Source organism: Lupinus angustifolius, unplaced genomic scaffold (genome assembly GCF_001865875.1).
Source record: "Lupinus angustifolius cultivar Tanjil unplaced genomic scaffold, LupAngTanjil_v1.0 Scaffold_374_12, whole genome shotgun sequence".
Classification (NCBI taxonomy): Eukaryota; Viridiplantae; Streptophyta; class Magnoliopsida; order Fabales; family Fabaceae; genus Lupinus; species Lupinus angustifolius.
In genome coordinates this window covers 12,358-31,988 of record NW_017727779.1, presented here as the reverse complement: position 1 = coordinate 31,988, position 19,631 = coordinate 12,358, and the positions used below count along the sequence as shown (strand labels likewise).

General features: G+C 36.9%; 1 protein-coding gene across 3 annotated transcripts; it reads left to right on the top strand.

The window, feature by feature from the left end:
• The first annotated feature begins 11,043 nt into the window (after nucleotides 1-11,043).
• LOC109341132 lies at nucleotides 11,044-18,139 on the top strand. 3 transcript variants are annotated; one of them, XM_019578959.1, is made up of 11 exons: nucleotides 11,044-11,105; nucleotides 11,447-11,499; nucleotides 12,798-12,884; nucleotides 12,987-13,079; nucleotides 13,172-13,258; nucleotides 13,345-13,446; nucleotides 13,756-15,822; nucleotides 15,902-16,048; nucleotides 16,453-16,922; nucleotides 17,525-17,700; nucleotides 17,777-18,139. In XM_019578959.1, exons 2-10 carry the CDS (start codon nucleotides 11,452-11,454, stop codon nucleotides 17,691-17,693), a joined length of 3,270 nt encoding a protein of 1,089 aa, XP_019434504.1. In that variant the 5' UTR covers nucleotides 11,044-11,105; nucleotides 11,447-11,451; the 3' UTR covers nucleotides 17,694-17,700; nucleotides 17,777-18,139. The 3 variants fall into 3 exon arrangements, with proteins under 3 accessions (XP_019434504.1, XP_019434503.1, XP_019434505.1); XM_019578958.1 differs by having other exon boundaries at nucleotides 11,064-11,244; XM_019578960.1 differs by having other exon boundaries at nucleotides 11,064-11,499; nucleotides 12,990-13,079; nucleotides 17,777-18,138.
• The last annotated feature ends 1,492 nt before the right edge of the window (nucleotides 18,140-19,631 follow it).

Here is a 19,631-nt window from a genome sequence, read left to right as displayed (position 1 = left end):
AGTTTATTGGGAGGATATTGGTGTAAGGATGGATGAAATAAACATAACATTCATACATTGAGTTCATGGATATTGATTCTCATAGTTTGAGATATAATATCATTCATCATTTGCATTTATGTATGCAGAATATATTGTGTATATTATGTGTGTCTATCTCAATGTGATATTCTGTATAATTCCACGCCGTCAATGAATAATATTCATTAGATGTCTTACTCCCTTTTCTTTCTGCTTGTCTTGCTTTGTGTTCTCGTTGAGATGGACCGTACCACGAGGATTCGGAGCTACCGATTCTTGATGTCCAAGGAGGGGACATGGAGTTGTGACAGACACTGATACACCTGCACGTGCCCTTGTGCCTTAGAGCTAGATATGGTGTGTGATGGCTCTACGATGCGCTTCCCTTCACACCATGCAGACTTGGAGGCTTCTTTCATTTTACCTGCTCGGAGATTTGCACCTGTTGCACCATCCATTCAGTCTGTGATTCCTCACGGACCCACTGTTGCAGGACCATCTACTAGGAGACGGAGTTGGGACGACATGCTCAATTCCCCACCTTGGAGGAGAGCTGCTCGACAGACACTGCCCGATCTTCAAGTAGATGTGGGAAGTAAGTCGCAGGATGCATCCAATAACTCGGACGAGGAGATGGAGGCTGAAGAGGAGGAGCTCGAAGCCGAAGAGGAGGACTGTGTGGAGTTAGTCTGTATAGAGGACTCCATTGAGGTGGTGGACCTCTGCTCCGATTCTGAGACAGAGGAGGACCCCAACGAGTGTCCTAGCACACCCACTAATGTCGGAGCTAGTCACTAGTAGTCATTTCCATTTCTATTTTGCTTTTGAGGCGGGTATCTGTGTAGGGTACTTTTAATGTATTGAATACAGCAATCTATTATGTATACTTATGTTTGGACAAAGATTATACTTTCGCCTTGGTTTTTGTATAAACGTTTTCAGTATTTCAATAAATAATTATTCCACGATATATTAAGTGGCTTTCAGTTACCATTAGGTAGCGATTGCTGTTTTTATGCAATTTAGGTTACTTAACATGATGTCCCGAAAAGGAGTCATTTGTAAATGGAGGAGTTTGACATAAAAAATTTTGTACCCATTTTGGGGTAATATTGTTGGAGAAATTTTCGGGGCGTTACAATTCTCGATGTCCCAGGAGGGGACATGGAACAGTGACGGACACATGTACACCTACACATACCCTTATGTCTTAGAGTTGGAGATGGTTTGTGATGGCTCTACGATGCGCTTCCTCTCACATCATGCAGACTTGGAGGCTTCTTTCACTTTACCTGCTCGGAGACTAGCATCTTATGCACCATCCATTTAGTCTGTGATTCCTCATGGGCCCACTGCTGTAGGGCCATCTACTAGGAGACGGAGTTGGGATGACGTGCTCAATTCCCCACCATGGAGGAGAGCTGCTAGACGGATGATGCCCGATCTTCAGGAAGATGCGGGAGCGAGAAGTAGGTCACAGGGTGCATTCAATGACCCAGAAGAGGAGATAGAGGCTGAAGAGGAAGAGCTGGAAGCTGAAGAGGAGGACTGCATGGAGTTAGTCTGTATAGAGGACTCCATTGAGGTGGTAGACCTCTCCTTCGATTCTGAGATGGAGGAGGACCCAAGCGAGTGCCTTAGCGTACCCGCGCACATCGGAGCTAGTCACTAGTAGCCATTTCCATTTATATTTTCCTTTTGAGGTGGATATCTGTGTAGCATCTAAGGATAATGTTGCAGATTTGGAAAGACAACCAACTCTATGCTAAGCTGTTAAAGTGCGAATTTTGGTTAGAATCGGTGAATTTTCTTGGGCATGTGATATCAAGCGAAGGAATTGTTGTAGATCTTGCTAAAGTAGGAACGACGATGGAATGGAATTCTCCGAAATTCGTAACAGAGATCGGAAGCTTCCTCAGTTTAGAGGGATACTATAGGAAGTTTATTGAAGGATTTTCGAAGTTGGCGTTGCCACTGACTACGTTAACCAGGAAAGACAAGGCTTTTGTGTGAATGGTGAAGTGTGAAGAAAATTTCAAGAATTGAAGAAAGGATTGACTATAACACCTTGTTGATTCCACCAGACTAGAAGGGAAACTACAATGTGTACAATGACGCGTCTAAACAAGGCCTAGATTGCATGTTGATGCAACAACAAAAGGTGGTAGCTTATGCTTCAAGACAATTAAAGAGACATGAGCAGGATTATCTGACGCACGACTTGGAGTTGGTTGCGATCATATTTTCTCTCATGATCTGGAGACATCACCTCTATGGAGTAATATTTGAAGTCTGCAATGATCACAAAAGCTTGAAGTATCTGTTCGATCAAAATGAGCTGAACATGAGGCATAGACGATGGATTGAATTCCTTAAGGACTATGACTTTGATCTCCAGTACCACCTTGGGAAAGCTAATATGGTGACTGATGCCTTGAGTAGAAAGTCTCTGCATATTTCAACCATGATGGCCAGGAAGATGGAATTGATCGAGGATTTCAGGAATTTAAGCCTCACGGTGCAAGTAAAACCTAAGAATTTGATGTTAGGTATGCTTACAGTAACAAATGACTTTCTGGAACAACTGAAAGGTTTGAAAAGCTCCGATCCAAAACTGCGAGAGAAGAGAACCTTGTGTGGAGAAGATCTTTACTCTTGACCTTAGCACAATTTTGATGAAGACACCAACATCACCAAAAAGAAGAATACTTATGAAGACAAAGAATACAAAGCTTCAAGAAAAATTAGTCTAAGTCTAAATAGGTACTTCTATCATATACTCTCGAATATACAATACTAGTAATGCTCAAACTATTTTTTAAGAAAATTGAAACACTTTAAGTATAAACAAAACAATTTTCAAAAATAATGTGTAACAGGTTACTGTATCTAAGTAACAAGTTACATAAGTGAGAAAACCAGTTACCCAACAAAAACTATGTAGGGTAATCGATTACTCAAGGCTATAATCGATTACTCTAATTAAATTTTAGATGCCCAGTTGGACAGCGTGTTTGAGAAATCGATTACTCAAGGTTGTAATAGATTACTGAGAGTTGTTGCATAAGTTTTTAGATTTCAAAATGAATGGTTTTCATCCCAAACGAAATGGTTTCATTCCAATCAATTCCTATCCTTTCAAAGTTGTGTTATGGCTGGTTGGAAAATCTATTTAAAGGCATTGAAACTCAGAAACAAATAGCAACTCTTACACAAACTTTCAAACATAATTCTGAAAATTCTCTGAAATATTTTCTGCACTTTTTGCAACTTGTTCTTAAACTTTCAAAGTGATTTTTCTAAGTTGCTTGAAGTAAAGTATTTCAAAGTTTTTACAAACTTATAAGAGCATTATTACTTAGTATACAAATAGTTATCGAATTGCAAGGGATATTACATTCCAAACTTGTAAAAGCAATCCTACCATTGTTGTACATTCTTCTTTGATATTTCAAAAATATTTCTTTCATAAGGGTGTGATAAGAAAGGGGATAGAGTCACTTGGAAAGGGTGTTTTCCAAGGGTGACATAAGTATTAGTGAGTGTGTGAGGTACATAGAAGTCTCAGGGTGAGATATAGTAATTACAACTCATAATATTTTGTGAAGGAATCTCTTGCGCTACAAGAGTACTAGACGTAGCATTCGATGGACAAGAAGGTGGCATTCTCTTTCTCCTTTATCTCTTGACATTTTCCTTGTTAATTTTCTGCATAATTTCTCCGCTGCACTTAACTCTTGATTCTGCAGAAAAAATGGCCATCATTTTAAGTCAATTAATTCACCCCCACCCTCTTAGTTGTAATCTTAGTCTTACACCTTGTTGGCTGAAGGAAGAGCCCCGAAATTTCAAGAAGGAACCGATGGAGTGTTGCGATGCAAGAATCAAGTCTGTGAGCCAAGAGACCCTGATTTGAAAATGGCAATCTTGGACGAAGCCCATAAGAGCAAACTAAGTATTCATCCTGGATCTACAAAAATGTATCAAAACTTGAAGAAGATGTTTTGGTGGTCCGGTATGAAGATAGAAGTAGTAGAGTATGTCTCGTGCTGCTTAACATGTCAGAAGGCAAAGATCGAGCACAGGCGACGCAGAGGAGAACTCCAACCTTTGGATATCCTCATTTGGAAACAGGATAGCATTGCAATGGATTTTGTGAGCGGATTTCCTTGGACTAAAAAGGGTTGTGATGCATTTTGGGTTATAGTGGATCGTTTGACAAATACAGCTCACTTTCTACCCATCAATATGAAATACTCCTTGGAAAGGCTAGCAGAGTTATACATCAAAGAGATTGTTTGATTGCATGGTATTTATACAAATATCATCTTAGATAGAGACCTACGTTTCACTTCGAAGTTGTAGTTTGCAAATAACTTTGGGTACCAAATTGAGTATGAGTTCAGCTTACCACCAGCAGACGGATGGCCAATCTGAACGGACTATCAAATATCTGGAAGACTTGTTGAGAGCATGTGTGTTGGAACACTCTAGAAGTTGGGCGGACTATCTGCATCTGATAGAGTTCACCTATAATAACAACTTTCATTCGAGTATCAGCATGGCGCCATATGAAGTTCTTTACGGTAAGAAGTGCAGAACACTGTTGTGTTGGTTTGAAGCAGGGGAGAATCTGATACTAGGACCCGATGTGATTCAACAAACGACAAAAAAGATAAGAATGATAAGAGAGAACATGCAGGCAACTCAGAGTCGGCAGAAGAGCTACTATGACAAAAGGAGGAACCCTCTCAGTTTTGAGGAAGAAGATCATGTCTTCATGAGGGTGGTTCCAACAACAAGCATCGGCAGAGTGCTTAAATCCCATAAGCTTACCCCTAAATTCATAGGACCATACCAAATCCTTAGAAAAGTCGGACCAGTAGCTTACCAAATAGCCTTGCCACCTTTATTATCGAACTTACATAATGTCTTCCATGTATCCTAACTCAGAAAATACATTAGTGACTCGTCGCATATCATCGAACCTGATTCAATCCAACTAAAGGATAATCTCACTTTTGAAACTATGCCCTTGAGGATCACTGATCGAAGTGTGAAGGCATTGTGAGGCAAGGAGATTGCCCTAATTAAGGTGACCTGGAGCCAAGCAAACGGAGAAGATGTGATTTGGGAGGTCGAGGATGTCATAAGAGAATCATATCCCTATCTATTTTATTAAGAGGTACACTTAATTTTCAAGGACGAAAATCTTATAAGTGGGGGAAGATTGTAACACTATGAATTTTTTATGTATGTTTTATTAATTATTTATTTTAACAAAAAATAATTTTAGAAATTAATCGGTAATGATTTAGGCTAAACTATAGATTGAGTGTTAGTCTTGTTTTGTGAATTCCTATTTTATGGTAATTTTTCGTAATTTTCAGTGAAGGAAAGTTTTTGAGCTGCCGTCGGGCCCAAGTTCGCCCAATTTTGGTTTAATAACGTGTTTTTGAGTTACGTAGCTCGGAAACGATTCCGAGTGCGCCATTGCCTTCGAAATATTATTTCGAGTCAAGATAGACATCAAGTTTGTCCATGATGCATTTCTAATTATTTTTCACTCTGTATTCTATGTTCGAAGTTCTAACCGTAAACCGAAAACGGAAATTTTTTAATATTCAGTCGAGTATTAGCCGACAATATTCTGGCATGGTCCAATCGTGAACGTTTCGCCGAAGAGGTCGCATCACTTTCACGAGTGAAACTTGCTTGTCAAGCAAGCAAAAATACTCATCTATTACACAAAATCCCTTAAACCCCTCATCTACCCATTACATCATTCACCCTTTGAAAAACCTTTGGTTTTCCCCTCCCCAAATCAGATTCATTTTCTTTAAAAAGAGTCCCCTCTAACTAGAGAAAACCCTTGGCATTTTCTTTCTTCTTCATTTTGATTCTCTAAGAAACTCCAAGGTAAGTCTTCACTTTTTAGTTCTTCATCTTTTAGGATCGAACCGTCAGGTGTTTACGAGATTTTAGTATGATGTTTATATGCATGTTATGAACACTTTCAACTATTGAAATTTTCTAATAATCTTCCTAACTCTTGTTATACTCACGAACTCGAAAAATGGGTTTCTGTGAACTTAGAAAATTGTTATTTTGAAACCATGAAATATTGTTGTTCATGGGGTTGTTATATTGTTTAAAAATATGCGTTTTGTGATTTTAATGAAAAAGGGATGATTATGAAATCAAGGATATCTTGATTTAAAATGTTGTTTTGAGCATGAGATCAACACTTGTAAAGAAGGTGTTGAAATGACCATGAACACGATGAGAATCGTGAACGAGACTTTCGAGGATAATGGATGGTTCAAGAATATGAATATTGGACTGGATGGATGAAAATATTGGATGTTCTTAAAATAGATTAAAATGATGTATTTACCTTAGAGTTAGCAGGTAAAAGATTTAACTCGCAAGTCACTGATTGATTTTTTATGTGTTTAGTTTCGAGGCGTTCGAAGTCGGACAACCTACCCATTCACTTAAAGGATATCAACCGCTCTACAACCTAAGGTGAGGGGGAATACATCGTGACATAGTGGTGTCTGAATATGACACCCGGATCTCCCGACTACCTCAAAAGTTGAGAGTTATATTTGTTTTTTTAACTTGTATTTAACCAAATGATTGCGTGCCTTGATTAAGTATAGATAATTTCATAAGATGTATGCTCTAGGATAGATTAAAATATCAAGTATTGTGGTAGTTATCCACGAAGGAACACCACTCGAGAAACTAAAATGCATAGGGATCAGATATATCGAAGATTTTCGATCCAGTGGCTCAAAAGGGCGAGGAAGTAGTCCTGGAAAATGGACTCCCCTCGGCTGGGTGAGGGCCAGGCATGCATTTTGCCTGTTTTAGTCAATTCTAGTTTCCCGAGCGAGAGTATCTCACTCGGGCGAGACCCAATGGGTGATTTTGACTAGTTTTTGGTAGACTTTTTGCTTGAGCGATAAGCTCTCGCTTGGGCGAGAGCCAGACAAGGAATTAAGTATGTTTTGATGAAATCGTCGCTTGAGCGACAATCTCTCGCTTGGGCAAGAGACATACAATGTTTTTGATTTCTTTTGATTGATTGATTGCTTAGATAATAACCCTAACTTGGGTGAGAAGTATATTTAATAATTGGGAGATATTGTTGCTCGAATGAGGAGCTTGATGCCCAAATCAACAAACTTATATAGTTACCTTTGTTCTTGCACCTTATTTGGGTAAGAATTCTAACGATGACGTCGTGAGCAAGGCGATGCCTAAAAAGGATTACATGATACCACACAGCGAGGTCGTCTGACCATAAGAGGCTTGGCCATGTGGCCGTCCAAGATAATTCAGCGATGGTTCATAGTGGTAGGGATGTTATTCATATATTACGTGATAACGTAAGATCGGGCCCCACAAGAAACATTCATTTGGGATATATCTTAGGATGAGCCGATCGATATAAAAGAATGATTAAAATATTTAATTGGTTAACCTCGGTTAGTGTGCATACTCATTATGAATAACGAAGTAGTGGATAGGAAATTTACGGGAGATGAACGAGCCTCGCGATGTTTAGAGGGACGGCGATGACATTGATTCATCAGCAAAGTCTTGAGGGCGAGTCTAGATGAGATGATTCCCTTGTATTCCTAGATGAGGTATTCTGTTGGATTGGACAACTCTCATAGTGCAAACTAGACAATCTCTGACAACCCCTCTTTGCAATCAGGATCGATGAGAGGGATGCCTAGATAGTGTTTGATATGACACCATCCTGAAATAGACAGTTCTTCAAAATAAACCGATCATATATGCTTGTAAGGAATATTTTTTGTGCATTCAAATCGACTTGTTATGGGACGTGTACTATTGGTTATTTCCGAATAGTTTATTGGGATGATATTGGTGTAAGGATGGATGAAATAGACATATCATTCATACATTGAGTTCATGGATATTGATTCTCATAGTTTGAGATAGAATATCATTCATCATTTGCATTTATGTATGTGTAATATATTGTGTATATTATGTTTGTCTATCTGGATGTGATATTTTGTGTAATTCCATGCCGTCAATGAATAATATTCATCAGATATCTTGCTCCCTTTTCTTTCTATTTATCTTCGGTTTACATTCTTGTTTAGAAATTAATCAGTAATGATTTAGGCTAAATCTTAGTTGAGTGTTAGTCGTTTTTTGTGAATTACTATTTTGTGGTAAAGTTTCATAATTTTTTGTGACAGAAAATTTTTGAGCTACTATCGGGCCCAAATTTGTCTAATAACGTGTTTTTCAGTTTCGTAGCTCGGAATTGAATTCCGATTGCGCCATTGGCTTCAAAATATTATTTCGAGTCAATATAAACATCAATTTTGGCCAATGCGCATTTCTAAATATTTTTCACTCCGAATTTGGTATTTCAAAATTGTAACCGTAAACCGAAATCGAAAGATTTTAATATCCAGCCAAGTATTAGCCGACAATTTCTAGACCGTTCTTCCTATGAAATTTTTAGGCATAAATTTCTAGAGCGTTCACTATACTAGGATATACGTACATGGCCTTTAACATACGAGCTTTATAGAATACACCTTTGTAAATGTTGTATATGGTTTAATGCTCGAGATAGAGTTCAAGATTATAAGTCACTCTAATAAAATATGGATCTTATTCACTATTAGAGATGGCAAAATGGGTCGCCTGACTCGTTTAGCCCGCGTCCGCAAATGTTCGCAAAAAATTAAGCGTGCACGAGCATGCCCGCATTGCTTAAAGGACAAAATTCAATGCCATGTCCGTTTTAAAACGGACTAACAAACTTGTGGGCGGCCTGCGGGCATTGTTTAATAATTAAAAAAAAATCATATAATAAATGAAATGAAATTAAATAAAGTAGTTGAAGATAAAAAAATAACAAATTTTTTAATATTTTATATGAAGTTTAACAAATCACATTAGATTACAATTTTTTTAGGGATTAAAAATCACATTACATCATAACTAATTTAAAATTTTCATACTTATTCATTAAATTATGTTTATGGGCTGCCCACAGGCCGCCTGCATGCCCAACAGAAATGCCCGCAAACTTGGCTGACAAAACAAGCAAATTGGCATAATTTATATGCCCCGCCCGTAAAAAAATGCGGGCTATGCGGGTGCGCCCACCGACAATTTCTGTTTTGCCATATCTATTCACTATGCAAAGGTTCAAGTCGCATGACACCTTGTTTATGCACTTATTGAGACCACAAAAATTCCCATCATTTTTCAATTTCAAGTGGGAGATTATTAGAATTTGTTGAAAGAATGATGTTTGGAAGTGAAATGAAAAAATTCACTAGTCTCACTTTGCTTGGAGGAGTGAAGTTGAAAGGCTTTATAAGCCTTAAGTTGCGGCCCAACATTATTTTTAATAAAATATTTATTTATTAATTTAATTTTTTGGGGCCTTTTATGCTTGGATCTTGTGTTGATCACATGCAATCAGGAAAGAGCCGTTGGAGGAGATCTCAGTCATTATGATAAAGCCGTTGGTAATAGAGTCATTGGTGAAAGAGCCGTTGGAGACCTCAGGCTATAAATAGAGACATCATTCCGTCATTATTTTTTGCACCACGTTGAAAGTGTTTACCTCTCAACTTCTCTTTCTCTCCCCTTATATTTTGCCGATGCATTTTTGGTAACCTTCTCCCTCTTTCTTTCCATGGCACTTGAGAATTGGCACAGACATCCAAAGTGATAATTTTGAGAACTAACACTAGTAGTCAATATTGTGGAAAAAGAATTGGTACGGGTAGCCATACTGTGAGAATTCGATAATTGACACTAGTAGCCATACTGTGGGAATTCGATAATTGACATTGGTAGCTATATTGTAGGTGTATTCGAGAGCGATTCTTATAGTGCAGTAAGAAATCGTATAACAGAGAACTTGGTTGTTTTATCCTGGGGACGGCGTGATTGATAGTCTGCTTGCACATTTTGGGCAGTGTCACGAAATGTCTTAAAGAGAACGATCTGATCGTGACTCAGCCAATAAATATTATTCCGTACCATTTATAATTGTTGCAAGTTACAATAACAAAATGTTGCCTTTATATAACTCCCACCTAACGTTGGAGCCCATGCATGCAGTGTATGGGATATCATTCTTGTAACAATGAAAGAAATCTTCCCTAGTACAAAAACATGAAATTAAACTTAGTTTGTATCTTGAAGGTAAAGAAAACTTCACTAATAAAAACATGTAATTAAACTTAATTTGTATCTTGAAGGTAGAGAATAGTAGTTCAATTTGGTTTGTATACTTTTTGGTTAAGAATCTATTGTCCCAAAATATGTTTTATATCAATCATAAACCGTAATTGAAAAATTAAATATTTATTAGTTTTTTAATTTTTTTTTCATTATCATAGTTCGAACATATTTGAGACATCATATCATAGTTCATCATTTTTGCTTGTGGTAATGAAATTTATTTTTACCAACAAAACAATTAATTTTTCTCAATACACTTACAATTCTTAACACCACCTTAGAGTGGGATTATAGATGTTAACCATCTTAACCTTTGACGGTTTGGGCAATTGTTTTCTCATGGTAGACAACAAATTAATTAAATATGAAGTTTGTGTTAATTGAATTTGACTTAGAGTTTTGATTAAGGAATTCTATTTTCATTCAATAATGTATTATTCACACCCAAAACTTCCAATTATGTGTTAGATTGAAATAGGTTATCCTATAATACAAATGTATTTTATTACATTATTGGATCGTCTACTCGACTACTTAAATTTGATTATTAAATGAAAAACATTTGTAATGTCGGATAATTTATCCAATAACACAAAGTTATTTAAAATGTTAAAAGTTTGAATGGTTACTATAAACAAATTTATGAGTGTCTATAGTGTATTAGTGTGGCTCTTTTGATTTGTTAATTAATAATTTTATTATTTATTATTTATATGTTAAGTAATAATTTTTAAGAGTAAAATTGAGAGTAAAATATGTAAAGAAAGAAACGTGGAACAAGTTTAAGAAGCGCGCCAATATCTCAACCCCATTCCTTTAACGTAACCTTCGCCTCTTCTCTCTCTTTCTTCCAATTCCTCATTCCAATTTTCCTCACACACTTGTTCATACTAATTTCACAACACCACTTTACCAAATTTTCAATCTTTTTGCAATTCCCATGAAAAAAATTCATCTGGGGTATCATTCTATCTTTTATAATCTGCACAAACATACCCATTGAGTTTTCAAAAAAGAAAGTAATTTTCTTACAACTCGTTAACTTTTTTGTGGGCAAAATTTTTCATCTTGAGTTTGTTTTTGGAGATTTTGATGAGAGGCCCAAGTAGAAAGCATGATGCTTGAGCTTTGTGTTCAGTGGTTTCATTATAATTTCTTTCAGATGGAATGGCAGATCCGGCTAGTTATGGGAATCTTGAGCGTGATAATGAGCAAGTTAGTGTCACAATGTTAAGCTTTTCTCTTCATTTTTCCATTGAAAAAATAAAATTTGTTTGGTTAGATTAGAATTTTAATTTTTCCTTCAGGCATGATCATGTATGTTTAGTTCAAGTGAGTGTTAGATTCTGCCTTTACTTTTTTGGCCAAAGTTTTGTGTTTTTTATCTATGTACAAAAGAGGAGTTAAAATCTTATTCAGTACTAGAATATGAGGATAAAATAGATTGGATAAATTTTAATAATTTAAAATCGTATTTTTTGCATGACACATGTTGCATTTCCAATTAGTACTGGACCTTCCAGTACTGAATAACATAATTGGATACTAATATATTATAGAAAGGCCACTCAAAATATTGAGGAGGGGTTAAGACCTTTAGTCAAATTGTTATGTTGCAAGAGAGGATGAGCTTGACGCAACGCTAAGGATGTTGTTTAGTGGCTATGAGGTTACATGTTCAAATGTTGGAAACAGCTCGTAAGTAAGACTGCTTACATTTACCCTCCTAGACTTCACTAAGTGGGAGCCTCAGTGCAGGAGATTATCCCTTTTTTGTTATGTTGCAAGTGAAAAAAGTTGAAATATTATCTTTGGTAATGCCAATTATGGCTGTTGGTCTTCTTCCCAGCTAGAATTTGTTTTGATTCCTGGGTTAAAGTTAGTTAGGGTAGAAAAAGAAAGGGAAACCATGTTATGAAAAAACACTGCATGATGATTTCTATATATATGCAATATGATATGAATCTTAGATAATGTTTCTTAAGTTCAATTGATGGTATTTAAGGTAGTGTAAGACTTCAGAAAACCAAAATAAAGGATTTAAATCTAAATGGCCTATTAGAAGTCAGAAAATTTGGTTTAGAAAGAACATAGTAGTATTGTGTGATCTACGTTGCCGACCCCATCTACTAGGAAAAGGCTTTGGTTGTTGTTGTTGACTGTTGTTGTTCTCGATAGATGATATTCTATGAAAGGCAAACTGAATATCTGCTAAAACCATAGAGAGTATGACATTGTTCCCTTCTAAGTAGTTTTTGATTGGGTAACAATCAAAAGTTCAAAACCACTTTACTAAAAAGGAGAAACTACTTAGGAAAACATTTTGTTGCCGTTGGAAGCAATTTCAAGTTTGCATTTTCTCCAGTAGGAATTTGTTCATTGATGTTATATTTAAACATTATGCTGCTTAGATGCTTAGTCGATCTCACCTAATGGTATTAAGGCTTATTTTTGTATGTTGCTTAGATGTTCCATTTACTTGAATTTAATTTATGTTTTACCTTTTTGTGAAGATATTTTTTGCTTTGAAAAAGGGGACCCAATTAGTTAAGTATAGTCGAAAAGGGAAGCCGAAATTTTGTCCATTCAGGCTCTCACCGGTGAGTTTTCTACAGAAAATAATTATTTTTCCTAACAGCATACATGCATGTGTATTGAATTTCATATCTCTGTATGGATGATTTCATACTTAGTGGCATTAGCAGGACGAAACAACACTGATTTGGATTTCTCGCGGAAAGGAAAAGAATCTGAACTTATCTTCTGTTACACGTATCATCGCTGGACAGAGAACAGTAAGTTAAATGCTTGATCTTTGGAGGCTACATTTATGGCTATGGTTGCTCTATGTTGAATATATCCAGATTTTCTTTTAAATACTTTGCAGATTGTCTTTAGAAGATATTTGCGCCCTGAAAAGGATTATCTGTCATTTTCACTTATTCACAAAAAAGGGGAACGATCACTTGATCTGGTTAGAAAAATAGCGACTCTCATATTGGACTTAAATTTGTTAATTTGTAATTTTTAATTTATTGCTTCTCTTTTTCATGCTTCTAGATCTGCAAGGACAAAGCTGAGGCTGAGGTATGGTTTGAAGGCCTCAAGGCATTAATTTCTACTGGATCGCGTATTAGGCGCACTGGAAGTGACTTTACTGATGTGAGTATTTATCGAAATTGTTTACATGCTAATTTAGTGTGGTTGGAAAGATTTCCTACTGTAAAAATAAATTTTTTGTTGAAGAAAATACCCTTTTGGTTTTTATCCGACATGTTTGACAAACCTGATTAAATTATGAAAAATGGTTTTATTGAAAAACGGTTTCATTGAAAAACGGTTTCTAGAGAAGCTGAAGTTCAAAGAAAAATTCTCTGTAGGGTTAGGTGGAGACCTGTGAACTATTTTATATTTCTTACATTATATTTTGAGAACATTTCAGTTAAGTACTTGTTTTAATTTCATCTGCAGGATAGCATTGACGTTGTTCAGAATGGTCGTCCTTTTGTTGGAACACTAGAGTTTGCTTCAAGCATTGCCCGTGGTAGGTTTTCAGTAGACTCAGATGTGGGGTCAGAACGTCCAAATATGCCAATAAGGACAAGTATCGGAGATGGTTCGCGTGTTAGTGTTTCAAGTATCGGCTACGCAAGTAGTGTAGCATCAGGACCAGATGACATAGAGTCTCTAGGTGATGTTTATATATGGGGAGAGGTTTGGACAGATGTGATTTCATCTGATGGGTTGGGGAGTCAATCCCCTTCTAAGACAGACGTTCTGGCTCCTAAGGCATTGGAATCTAATGTTGTTATTGATGTGTATCAGATTGGTTCTGGTGTACGTCACATTGCTCTTGTTACAAGGCAAGGAGAGGCGTTTACTTGGGGAGAGGACTCTGGTGGAAGACTCGGTCATGGGTTTGATAATGATTTTTGTCAGCCGCATCTTGTCGAGTCCCTAGCAATGACTAGTGTGAGTTTTGTTTCATGCGGTGAATTTCATACATGTGCTATATCTGCATCTGGTGATCTTTTCACCTGGGGTGATGGTACACATAATGCTGGACTTCTCGGCCACGGAACTGATGTTAGTCACTGGATACCAAAGAGGGTCGGTGGCCCTTTAGAAGGACTTAAGGTCGTATCTCTAGCTTGTGGCTCATGGCATTCAGCATTGGTAACCTCCAACGGGAGACTGTTTACCTTCGGTGATGGAAGATTCGGTGTCTTGGGCCATGGTGATCGAGAGAGCATGTCATATCCAAAGGAGGTACAATTATCGAGTGAACAAAAGGCTATTAAGGTTGCATGTGGAGTATGGCACACAGCAGCCATTATCGAGGTAACGGATCAGTTTAGTTCAAATGCTTTGTCCCGAAAACAGGTCTTCACATGGGGTGATGGTGACCAATATTGTTTGGGACATGTTAACAAGGAAACCTACCTTCAACCCACTTGTGTATCTACACTTGCCGAATATGATTTTCAGCAGGTAGCATGTGGTAACACTATGACTGTCGCCCTAACTCTATCCGGTCATGTCTTTACTATGGGCAGTAATGCATATGGTCAGGTAGGAAATCCTCTCTCTGATGGGAAAGTGCCGATTCTTGTCCGAGATAAGTTGGTAGGCGAGTGTGTGGAGGAAATATCATGTGGAGCACATCATGTTGCTGTTTTGACTTCAAGAAGCGAACTATATACTTGGGGGAGAGGTGCCAATGGAAGATTGGGACATGGAGACACTGAAGACCAGAAAACTCCAGCGTTGGTGGAAGCCTTTAGAGACAGACATGTAAGGAACATTTCATGTGGCTCTAACTTTACAACTTGTATATGCATTCATAAATGGGTCTCTGGAGCTGACCAATCTCTTTGCACCGGTTGTCGGCAACCTTTTGGTTTTACTAAAAAACGGCATAATTGTTATAACTGTGGATTGGTGCATTGCCATGCTTGTAGTTCCAAAAAGGCAATGAATGCAGCATTGGCTCCAACACCTGGCAAACCACATCGTGTATGTGATACTTGTTACACTAAGCTTAAAGGATCTGTCTCTGAGAGTGGTGCTGCTTTTAATAAAGAAGTTACTCGTCCTCGTAATTCCGTACATGGAAGCGAAAGGCTTCACCGGGGAGAAGTAAGGTCTTCAAGAACACTCTTGTTTCCCATCATAGAACCAGTAAAGTTTCTTCATATGAGAACTAGTAAGCATGGAAGTAAACATGACTCTTCTTCTATAGGCCAAGCTTCTCAAGTTCCTTCACGTTTACAATTGAAAGATGTTGCATTTCCGAGTTCATTGAGTGCAATGCAGAATGCTTTCAAGCCTGTTATATTTCCAAGCCAACCTCCAATCCAACCTCCAGCTCCAGCTCCAGCTCCACCTTCACCAGTTATTTCAAGACCGGCATCACCATATTCAAGAAGACCAAGCCCGCCACGTTCCACCTCCCCCGGATTTTCAAGAAGTCTTATTGATAGTTTAAAGAAGAAAAATGAGCTTCTGAATCAAGAAGTCTCAAAATTGCAAAAACAAGTAAACTCCATTCTTTATTCTGAGAGGAAATTAATTTGTTTGCATATTCTTTTATCAATACTTCTTTTCTTTTATATAGATTCGAAGTTTGAAGCAGAAGAGTGACATGCAAGAAATGAAGATTGAGCAGCTGCTGAAAAATGTGGAGGGAGACGCCTCATTGGCTGGAGAGGAATCTTCTAAGCATAGAGTAGCAAAGGAATTTATTAAGTCCATGAAAGATCAGGTATCTTTATTCTATATACCAAAATCTCAATTGAACTTAGCTTAATTAAATACATTTTTTGGGGTTAACTAAGGGTCTGTTTGTGAGTTGTTTTGGAGGGGAAGGAAGGGAAATAGAAGATTTCAGAGTCATCTCATAAGTGTATTTCATAATTCCAAAGCGTTCATTTTCCCTTCCTACCCCTCCAAAATGTAACTCGCAAACAGACCCTAAAGAGTTATTGGCTTATAGAAGAGCCTTCACTTGTGTATCAATTTGTTCACTTTTAACTGCTGATTGAGTTAACTAAAGAGTTATTGCATCTTTGAACCTGAATGGAAGCAAAAAGGTGTAGTTTATCAGGAGTTCCGGTTGGTCATAAACTCATAATAAATAGCTAAAATTGTTTGTTTGATTTTATTCAGTTGATCGAAGTGACTGAGAAGTTTCCAGCTGATATGTCTGGAAGTGAAACCTTAAGAACCATGCAAGCTCAAGCTAAAGATTTTCTTGAAGAAAAAACAGAATTTGAATCTACTTCCCTCCCACCAAGCTTCGAGTCTGTGCAACAAAGTGCACCCGATATACCTGCTTCAGAGAGTGACTCTGCTGAACTGCGAGAACAAAGACCGGAAGAAAATGATGCTGCTGCTGTTGCTGTTGCTGAGGCCAATCCATCAATAAATGAAGGAAATGTTCTTCAAGAAAGCAACAGATTATTCGAATCTAGTACAGAAGCGCCTATACCAGCCTCAAGTAGTTCAACATCACTTGACTCAAATAAATGTGGGAAAGAAGGAGAAACATCAGTTATCGAACAATTTGAACATGGTGTTTATATCACTGCCATAGTACTACCTAGTGGCGCCAAAGTATTCAAGCGAGTTAGATTCAGGTATAGGAGTTACTTGCTAATCTAACAAATTTTCACATCTATATTTTTAGTGTCAATATGTTGTGTATCCATGGAACTTATTTTAGTAGGTTACTAAATTATTCTCGATTTCATAAGAATTCCTGCTTCTCATCTTCTATTCTCGTTCAGACCATTTAATTTATGATGTTCGGGTACTGATAGATTCACAACAACAACCAAGCCTTTGACCCAGTAAGTGAGATTGACTATATATATTGAACGATGCCATAATGCTCTATCATAAATCATGTTCATTTACAATGCACTGATCTCTAAATCTTTCCTAATTGTGTTGTTCATGGTTTTTCTTGGCCTCCTTCGGCTACATGGATCAAGTACTGATAGATTCTTGCGAAAAAATAACCATCAGTTGATATGCATTCTTTTTATTCTTTTCATAATATTGGTATGTGCAGTACAAGTGTTATTATTTGATTACATGATAAGTTTATATACATATTTGGTTGTTGCTTTGATTTGATTACAATTGGTTAACACGTTATAATATATTCCACTGGATTATACTTGTTTCAGTTCTTTCTATTCCTAACGCTCTCCTTTTTCTTCTTCTTTGCCTGCAGTAAACGAAAATTCGATGGGCATCAAGCGGAAGAATGGTGGAACCGGAACAAAGATAGGGTGTATAAGAAATATAGTCCAGCAGGTACAAAGGATGCAGCAGGAACTGGTTCATCTGTAACACTGCCACATTCTGAAGACAATGTTGAGGCATCACCTTCTAAAGTGTAGCTTTTTTATCTTCTTCGGCATCACTATACTCTCATGAAGTGATATAAAATTAGAAGCAGTTTCAATCTACTAAGTTGAAACAAATCTGTATTAGGTAGGTTAGTGCAAAAACTCCACAGCATTATATAATGGTCCAGATAAAACCTGCAAGAATCAAGTCAATTTCTTTCTATCATACTATCCGAACTATCCGGATTTCGTTCATATAATTCAGAGGATATTAGTAGGAACACTTAAAAAGGTTTAAGAGGTAGAAAGCTTGCTTTCTGTTTTTGACATGCATTGGATCTCACTCTTTCTATGTAATTCTTCCACTATTTTAGCATGTTACATTGTGTATTGGGTGGTAATATCACATAGTTCATGTTATTGGTAATGTATAAAAGTGCATGTGTAGTTTAACTCTTCTAACTAACATACAGAAACATGCAGTATTAATTATGAATGTGGAATAATGCTAAAAGGCTTGTGCACTATTTTTTTTCTTCTTAAAGGATCACACTACTTGTTTTTGTATTGTTTGATTACCTTTGAGTAAAACCAATATTGTATTATAATCTATGTTCAAGGTAAAGTTTATGTTAATTTAAATTGGGTTATGTGAGTTTCAACAGAAAGGAAATCTATTAAACTATTAATTTCCTTATGAAACTTTACAGAATACTGTTTGTGGTTATTGCTTTATAAAAATGTTGAAGCATGTGGCTGGTAGTATGTTTTGTGGCCACTTTCTTGTCTACTTTACTATCAAACTAAGCCTAGTGGATGGCCCTGAAATTTTAGGGTCATCTAGTGCTAGTTTATTTTCATTTGTGCACTCTGTTCATAAGGGTATTCAAATACTTATCATCTTTGAAAATGAAAGCATGTGTACATATTAAATAGTCATTTTTTTCATTAAATACATTTATTATAGTGGGGGAGTAATATCACTTGTGCAAACATTTTTTAATTATTATTAATCATTATATACGGTCACTGGTTACTACATTATTCAGCATTCATTTGAATTATTTTTTTTTGAGTCAATGATGATTAAATATAAATGCTGAATTTTTTTGGGTACAAAATATAAATGCTGAATAATGAAATAACAATGTATAAAATTCATACTTAGTATATACATGTTTTTCCTCTTTAATTAAAACTCAAATGAAGTTTTTTTAGTTACATTAGAAAGAAGAAAAGACCAAATTAGCTCAAAGAACAACAATCCAAATCAAGGTAAGGTTGACAAATCAAACGAGGTGACTCCCACATAAGAAGATTGGAAGAGGAATGAGAGCCAATCTTAGTTAGATTATCTGTCACTTTGTTCACCTTAAGAACCACATGCTTGATATCCACAATCCAATCAAGTGAAACCCAAGATCAATTCTTTTTAGCCGGATGCAAAGTATCCTAGAGGAAAACTTAAGCACCCTCTGGTATAATTTGCACTGCCTCAAGACAATCAGTTTCAAGAATGGCATTCCAAAAACCTTTCTTCCAAGCCAGAGTCAAACTTTGGTCAATAGCCAAAAGCTCTACTAAAATTGGAGAGCCTCTACCAAAATTAGCAGAAAACCCTGTCAATCACCTTCCATTGTGGTCATGAAATACATCGCCACCACCAATAATATTATTGTCATAAACGAAACTCTCATCCATGCTCCTAGAATGCCCCATGTTAAGCTAGAGATAGTAGTCCTAATGGATACGACGAGCAACAAAGTTGATATCCCAGTTGTTAGAATCAAGATAAGCCTCATTATGCCATCTCCAAGCCCACCACACACCATACATGAACAAAAGTCCACTATGGTGGTTATAATTCTTAACAACTCGATGCTCGAAGGACTGACTCCTCCGAAAATTATTAGTAGACAAGCCAAGTCTTTTCCAAAGCAGAGATGACTCTCGATAATCCCTAGGAATATGCAAGAGACTCTCCACACC

Excerpts from the sequence above, each read along its gene's own strand:
- LOC109341132 (XM_019578959.1), top strand. The coding sequence starts at position 11,452 with ATGGCAGATCCGGCTAGTTATGGGAATCTTGAGCGTGATAATGAGCAA. Across the intron at positions 12,885-12,986 it reads GTCCATTCAGGCTCTCACCG|CAGGACGAAACAACACTGAT; the intron begins GTGAGTTTTCTA and ends TAGTGGCATTAG. Across the intron at positions 13,447-13,755 it reads CTGGAAGTGACTTTACTGAT|GATAGCATTGACGTTGTTCA; the intron begins GTGAGTATTTAT and ends TTTCATCTGCAG.